General features: G+C 37.7%; 1 protein-coding gene across 1 annotated transcript; it reads left to right on the top strand.

The window, feature by feature from the left end:
- The first annotated feature begins 6,619 nt into the window (after positions 1–6,619).
- On the top strand, positions 6,620–7,561 carry LOC146813207 (olfactory receptor 1L4-like). Its single transcript, XM_085615309.1, has one exon. The coding sequence runs from the start codon at positions 6,620–6,622 to the stop codon at positions 7,559–7,561; it is 942 nt and encodes a 313-aa protein (XP_085471435.1).
- Positions 7,562–8,595: the final 1,034 nt, after the last annotated feature.

Genomic DNA, 8,595 nt, shown 5'->3' with positions numbered 1-8,595 from the left:
CAGGCCTCCCACCCTCAAACCCCCTCCCTGTTAAGATGGCTACATACCAGATATTTTTGTTGCTGTGAGACAATGGCTTCCAAATAATTCTGGGTGTGGAGTGGTCCATCCTGCTCAGGTGTGGGACAAGGGGCATGGTGGGAGTTGTAATGCAGGCCTCCCACCCTCAAACCCCCCTCCCTGTTAAGATACATGTGTTGGGGTGTGTGTGGTGCAGATGGATGGAATTGGGCCTGGGAGGTGTAGCTTTGTAGTAGTGCAAGGCAGTACATGGCAGTGTGGTGGTAGTAATTTGCTTGTACTTACCAGCCTCCACTCCCCAGCTACTCCTGTGAGACTCTCTGGATGCAGTATGGCAAGCACCTTCTCCTCCCATGCAGAGAATGTTTTGGGTGCAAGGGGAGCGCCACCGCAAGTCCTCTGAGCCAGCTCACGGGTCTTGCACCTCTTCTGTTTGACCACCCTCTTCAGGTCATGCCACCAATTCATGATTTCATTTTTGGAGCGTGGGGTGGTCCCTACTGCATTCACCCTTTCGACTATCCTTGACCACAATGGTGTCTGTTGGACCAGGCTACCAAACATTTGTGGTTCTACTCAAATTATCTCATCTACCATGACCTTCACCTTGCTCTCAGTGAATTTGGCCATTTTTTGTGTGGCCATGGTGTGTGATGTGCAGGGGGTTATGGGTGCAGGGGTGTGAGTGGTGAGGGTGGGTGTGATGTGTATGGTATGTATTGTGAAGGGGGTTATGGGTGCTGGTGTTGAAGTGGTGGTGGTGCTGTGGGTGGTGATGGTGTGTTGCTTTGCCCTTCCTTTGTTGTCAGGGTTTGTGGCCTTCAGTCTTGGAATGCTGCAAAGGATTGTGGTCAGGGAAGAGGCTGGTTGTATACTCAGCTATGTGGGTGTGTTCCAATGGGTTGTTGCTGTCAGGTATGTTGTGTGGGTTGTCCTGGGATTTGTATTTTTGTATTTGCCATGTGGTTGTGTCATTGGGGTGTGTTCTGTTTCTTTGGTGGCATGGCTAGTTTGCTGGGTGCACTTTGTGGCCTTGTTGTGATTTTTTCCTGTCGACCGCCATATTTGTCATGGTGCAACCGCTGCGGTGGCTATGCAGCAGCTCTTCCGCCAGCTCTCCCATTCATCCCAGTTTGTGACCGCGGCGGTCGGAGAAAGCGGTACGTTTTGTTGGCTTGTTTTGTTTTTATTTTGTTATGTATGTTTTCACTTTTTAAATGACATCATCATAATTATTCATTTAAAAACGTTTAGAAAGATGTTGTTTAATTGTTTTGTAATTTTCAAATGCTGCATTGTGTTTGCTATTCTTTTATTTTCAAAAATTTAGATTTGGCTAATGTTTCTAGGTATTTAAGACCTTTGGTGTTTGGGTAGAGTCTAGTTTTGTACTGTAGGTGTTCGTTCATTGGTTTTGTTTGCTTACTAAGTTTAGGACCTATTTTAGTGAGGAATTGTTCTAGCCTTAATTCTTGATAACTTTGTTCTTTTTTGATGGTTTGTATTAGTTTGTGTAAAGTTGGTTCTCCTTTTCCTATTATGGCTTGGTAGGCATTATGCTATCCTTCCACTGCCTTATTTGTTTAAATTTTTCTGCTAGGGTGCTCTCATGGGCATTTTACCAGGGGATTTGGAATTTGGGTTGTCTGTGGCACCCTGCCCTATGTAGTCTTCCCACCCAGGTGTCTTCAAAGTAGTCAAGCAAGGGTGTTAGTTTTGTTTGTTGGCTTGGCAAAAAGGACTTTCAATAAGTATATTTTAATGGTTAGCTACATCTGAAGTTGGTACATAGAACAGGGCTATTCGTTTTTTTATTTGGTAAGCAAAGTTCCTGTTTGTGGCATAATCTATACTTAGGGTAGCTTTTTAGAGATGTCTCCAGATATTTTGGTTGAAAACCTTGTATTACAGTATGTGGATATATTTCAAAAAATGCCTCAATCAATGCTTGCTCAAAATCTATTATTATTAATTCTTTGTGGGATGTAGTTTTCTATCTGTTTTTTAATTATTGTAAGGAGTTCTATGTAGGTAGTATTTTGTTTGTTGGAGAGTACTGCGTACATGACGGTGAGGTTAGTTTCGTAATATTTGCCATGGATGGCATAGAGTTAATAAAAAGGCTTACGGCAAACTTTAAATGTCCCATCCATCATGCATGTTTCACATGGTTTTAACTTTTGAATGTTGGTGTCGGTGGCAAAGATGATAATTCTTGACTGTTGTTGTAATAAAGAATGAATTTTTCATCTTTGTATGTGACTGTGTATTCGTGTAAAATTTCGATTTGCTGCAAAAATTTGGTGGGGGGGTTGGGATTTGACCAGTAGATCATTTTGTTCAGGCTAAGAGGCATTTTAGAGTTGGGTTAGAAGGTAATTGTCCTGTTACATGTTCAGACAGCTGAGTTAGTACGTATTTTAATATTTGGTTACTGGTTTGTTGTGAGCTGGTGCTTACATCTTTGATGTTTTCTAAAACATCTCTCACCTCAATTTCTGTGACTTTAGGGGGATGGCTGTGTTCCCTAACACTAATACCATTTGCTTCCATTGTCATTGCACTCTCATAGCAAGCATTGGAGTAGTATTTACTACATTTCTATGGGTTTTATTTTCAGTTATATAGCATATGTAGCACAGAAGTAGTTTTCCTTTTTGTGAGGAAATGCACTTTGCCCCATCTGTCATTTTCTTCGTATATCTGTGAATGTATTTATATATATGTTTGTTAATTATTAATTACTGAAGAGTAAACATTAAAATATTATTATAACATTTCAAAATATACTTAAATGCATCTTGGTTTTTTTCTTGCTGGATAATTTTTTGAAGTTTGTATGTTATTCACAGTTTTTTTTTCTGTTGGTTAAAAAACATGTAATTTTTGTTGAAGTGTTGCATGTAGTTTGTTAGTTTCGATGAGTTAGTCCCTATTTTCATTTAGTTGTTTTTATTAAAGAAATACATAACTATTTTTAGTTGATGTAATTAATTTTTTCGTTGTTGTTGTGTTGTACTCAGCAGAAGTAAGTAAAATAAAACTATTTGTTACTTATTTTTTGCTTTTTTAATTGTTTAGTTTTAATCAGTTAGCTCTATAAGTTATTTAAGATATATACTTACTATTTTTTATATTTTTCATTAAGGTTGATTTTGTAGTCGTTTTGGAAGGAAATTGTTCTTTTTAATTTTCTAGGTAGAGTTTTACTTAAGTTTAGTCTGCGAAATATAAAGGAAAAAGAATATCCTATTTTAACTTAGTCTGTTTATATTCTATTTTGTTTTAAGTTAATTTTATTTATTCATTTAAAAGGTTTGTGTTCTTACCTAAAGTGTTTACTTAATTAGAGATTTCTATTGGATTATTTTGGTGGAGTTTAAATTCATTGTTTGAGGTAGCTTTCTTTGAATTTTTGGGCAGTTATGTTTTAATTTGTTTAATGTTAATTATGTTTATTTAATGTTTGCTTTATTTTGTTTTGTAATATAATTTAAATGTATCTGTTAATAAATGTTATATATTTTTTTAAATATGTTTAATATGTTATATATATGTCTGTTTATTTTTGATAGTGGTTATATATTTTTATGTTGTAATGTTTGTTTATTTGTTTTTGATTTTCAAGTATATTTGTGTTTTTGTTTTATCAATCTTGTATTTTTTTAAGTGTTTGTTGGTAATATTTGAAATATGTTATTTTGTTATAGTGTTGAAAATATTTTTTTTTATGTTTAAATGTTATTTTTTGTATAGTTTATATTTATTTTATCATGTTTGTGTTGTTGATATTATGCTTATCGATATTTTTGTTGCATATGTTATTTTAATTTTTTAGCAATATTTTTTGTGCTTTTTTGTTGGTGATGTTTTTGTAGTCGATATTTTGTTTTACTATATTTTTTTATCTGTATTTGTTATTTTAGTTTTGTGTAGTGGGTGCCAATATTGTATACAATATCAGTGGCTCGATAATTTTGTAAGTCAATATCATAGGAGTCGATGTTGTGTCAGGGAACTGTTCCTTTGCCACAATTTATATGAACTAGGCTACATGCTAATTCATATGGCAACATCTTTTAAACCTCACTTTTCTCTATCAGTTTCATTAGATAGGTAGACCTCACAATGCCAGGCCTAACCCAAAATGAAAGGTTGACTCCTACCAAGCCACTCTTGTGAGTGTCAGCATCTTTCTTGAGACTTTAATGAGTGTGTCAGTGACTTTTTAGGGGCAAGATGACACATGTAAAGAAGCCTACAGGTACTAAATGACCTCTGTTTCACGGTACATGCTCTCTAAATGTGTGTAGTAGAAGCTGCATGGATCACTTTCTGCTCATTATACAGGGCAGCCGGGTACCATGCTGTGTGTTCTAGTGGTTCCCTGATGCCTGCCTAGCTAAGTCATGTGTGCTTCTGAGACTGAATGCTGAAGTAAATCTGACAAGATTGTGCAGGAGCATGGTAGCAGTCAGACATTCAAACATCACAGACTATTTCGTTTAAACCACACACATCGCTACTTACAGGCTACTTGCAGTGCACATTTGCAGAGAGTTATATGGACTAAGATAAATGTTAATACATCTTGAACATGTTTTAAACCTTGCTTTTCTCTACCAGTTTAATGTGAGTGGCAAAGCTTGCAATGCAAGGCCTTACCCAAAATCATATACTGAATCCTGCAATGCCTCTTTTGTGAGGGTCAGCATAATTCTATGGACCTCAATGAGTGTGTCAGTGCCTTTAGCGGATAATGTGACACATGTAAAGAAGCCTACAGGTAAAATACTACATCTGTTTCACACTGCATGCACTCAAAATGTGTGTGGTAGAAGCTGCATGGATCACTTTTGCCTCATTATACAAGCCAGCCTGGTATAAAGCTGCCTGCTCAAGTGCTTCTGTGGTGCTTTTCTAACAGATCAGTGCTTTTGAACTGAATACTGACGTAGCTGTATCACAATTTGTACAGGTGGTATGATAGACTGTATAGTTTTTAAGTTGGGGTCACAAGCTTCACTACACATGTCAGACTACATGTAAAAGTGCAGACATATCTGAGGCATGGTAGCACTCAGATATTTAAACTTGACAGCATGCATTTTCACTTTCAAACACAAAACTTACTAATTATGCCATACTCGAAGTTTACCATTGCAGAGACTTATATGGACTAGGATAAAAGTTAATTCATCTTGAACATGTTTTAAAGATCGCTTTTCTCTACCAGTTTCATTTGAGAGGCAAAGCTCGTAATGCAAAGCATAAGCTAAAATTAAAGTCCGCCTCCTGTCATGCCCCTCTTGTGAGTCTCAGCATCTTTCTAACGACATCAAACAGTGTGTAAGTTCCTTTTAGGGGACAAGATGACACATGCTATCCTAATGTGTGTATTAGAAGCTACATGGATCATGTGTTCCTCATTATACAGGGCATCCATTTATAAACCTGTGTGTTCAAGTGCTACATGTATCAACAGATGTACTACATAAGGCACAGCTCTTTAAAAAACAATCGTCATTATTTGCAGGCACTGCTGGTCTCCTAAGAACTAGGTTTCTCCCTTTTCCCCAGTTCAGTACTCCAAATGTGATGTGGTGAAAGTAGGTGATGATATCCACCTCTTGTGAATTAATACTGTTTGGCTGAAAGTAGAGTGCTCTAGGCAACACTGGTAAAACATTCATTTAAGTAAATTTGGATTTCAAGGCTTAGTAGGTGAGCCAAAGGCTTGCTACTCTACTTAACATTCCTGGAGAGTGTATCTATTTGTAAATTTGGAAGGAGAATGTCTCATCATCAAGCAGAATGGTAAGTATGTTCAATGAAATGCAGATATAGTATCCTGAGTGGTATCATAGCGTTTTGGTATTTTAATACTATGGCAGAATATGGATTACATTATGCATTGATAAGTCTGGTTCTTTGTTCTAAAACTGAAGCCTGACAGAAAAACAAAGCTGTATCATAGAGAGAACTAGCATAGTAGTCAAATATGAGGAAAAAATGGAAGTCATGTCCAGAGTAATGTCATCTGAAATGCAATGACAAATGTAACACAATGTAATGACAACTTGCTCAACATTATTTTTTGTTTCTCAGAAGCAAATTCTGGGGCGGGTGTTTCCAATAAAATAATAAATCAACTACCTTGACAAGAGGGCATTTGCACCTTAATCTCATTCTATGACAGACCAAGGCAGGAAAAATTAATTTTAGGAGGCACCCCTAAATAGGACAGGCTTTCGGATGCAGTAAAGAGAATCTGTCTGGTAACTGGATCACCAATAAGAATTGGCTACAGGTAGAGCTAACAAAGGTTCCCTCAGTGGTCTCCCCACCTATATTTCTGGAAGGGGAGGCACCGGTATTGTGAATGGGAGGTCCATCAACTTGTAGTAGAGCTCCAATTTCACCTAACCATAATTGCCCCCCTATGTGTTGGCAATTTCCAACAAAATATTGTTTGTCTAATTGGAAATTATAAAGCATTAATACCACTGCTATCAACTATCTTTATTTACATTTATAAGATATTTTTGTTTAATTTCAGACGTTCTTCACATGTCAATAGAGCAACATCGCTAAGCAAATGAGAGCTGTGAACCTGACCTTAGGGGATAATTTCCTCATTGTGGGGTTTTCGGAATTTCCATATTTGCAAGTGCCTCTTTTTGTTGCACTTTTACTGCTGTATCTGCTTACTTTAACAGGGAACCTTCTTATCATGGCAATCATTTACTCCAACTCACATCTACACACACCTATGTATTTCTTCCTCACAAATTTGTCTTTTGTTGATATCACTTACACTTGTGTAATATTTCCCAAAATGCTGTATAACTTCTTTTTTTCAGGAACAGTTATTCCTTACACTGAATGCTTGCTTCAGATGTATTTCTTTATTGCTATAGCATGTATAGAATTTCTTCTCCTCACAGTCATGGCATATGATCGATATGTGGCCATCTGCAATCCCTTACATTACACGATGACCATGAAGGCAAATGTGTGCATCCAGCTTGCAATGGGAAGCTGGATTGGTGGTTTATTGGTCCCATTGGGACACACCATTGCAATGTCGAAGCTCTCCTTCTGTGCTTCCCATGTGATCAATCACTTCTTCTGTGATATTACAGCCCTGATGAAGCTTTCCTGTAGCAGCACTTACATCGTTGAAACATTGTCATACAGTGTTGGTGCAGGATTGGTACTTGTCACTTTTGTTCCAGTCATTATATCTTACAGCAACATCATCTCAGCCATCCTGAAAATCCAGTGTACAGAGGGAAGGTACAAGGCGTTCTCTACATGTGCCTCCCACCTCACGGTGGTTATATTATTTTTTGGATCTGTCTTTCCTACATACATGCGACCAGCATCAATGTATTCAGGGGAAGACAACAAGATACTTGCATTATTCTACACCTCTCTTACTCCACTATGCAACCCAATTATATATAGTCTGAAAAATAAGGAATTTAAAAATGCTTTGAAGAAACCAAAGACAGAACTATTATTTGGTAATGGATAAAACTATTCAATCTTCTTTTTCTAAAAGTAGTACAACATTATTCATTGCATGTATGGAAACATTCCCAAACTGCTGGTCATATAGAGAAGCCATTAATACCCTACGGTGAAATGTTCAGTTGTTTGACATTTTACTTGAAACATTTCACTTTTATATGCAAGTTCAATGATTTTAATTTAGAATAAGGATTTCATAGACAGCACAATTACATGATATTAGTTTAAACAAGAAATTCTAAAACTGTAAGGACATTTTTCTATATAAATATGTAATAGAAAGCATAAGTGATATTAAAAAATGTTTGCATATGGTTCAAATCTTTTATTGTGTTTTAAGAATCAAATAAAGAGTGCCAAATGTGGATTTTGTGTTTTCCTTGGCTGTACAAAGCCCTACATTGTAACATACAAGCAAGAGTCGACTAGGCAAACCAACCCCCACCCCTGCCCTCTCACCACCCCCCTCCATTCACATTTGCATTATAGTTTGAGGTTCAATGATAGAGGTACTGCAGTTTAATTCTGTTCTGGCGTTGGTGGTGCAACAGTCTCGGGCAAACACAGCAGGCTTAAGTATTTAGGGCAGGTGAGCTCTTTTTTGTGAGAGCAGATACAAAAAGGGCTGCCACACGTCCCTGAAGACCGAGCGGAGTCCTGCCCGGACTCTGTGAGCATTATCCTTTCCATTCCCAGAATGTGCCATAACTGTAGGAGCCAGCCCCTATGTGTGGGAATCATAAGGGTCCCCCAATGGGTTAGTATGTTCTGCATGGCTGCCCCCAGGGCTATTCCAATACGGCGCCCTCTTCTAGACTTCAGGGGGTATGTGAGTGGGTTTGGTACCCCTAGGAGCACTAATACAGGAAATCTTGGTAGTTTGGTACTTAAATTTTGCGTCAATTTCATCCAGCACTTGAGTCCAAAAATGCTGCACACGCTGGCATTCCCATAAAACATGTACCATTGTTCCTCGTTTCCCACAGTTCCCCAGCAGTCTGCACTCTGTGTGGGGTTGACCTTGTGTATCTGCATTGG

Source organism: Triturus cristatus, chromosome 7 (assembly GCF_964204655.1).
Source record: "Triturus cristatus chromosome 7, aTriCri1.1, whole genome shotgun sequence".
Lineage (NCBI taxonomy): Eukaryota > Metazoa > Chordata > Amphibia > Caudata > Salamandridae > Triturus > Triturus cristatus.
Note: the sequence above shows the minus strand (reverse complement) of the source record. Positions and strands in the feature narration are given on the sequence as shown.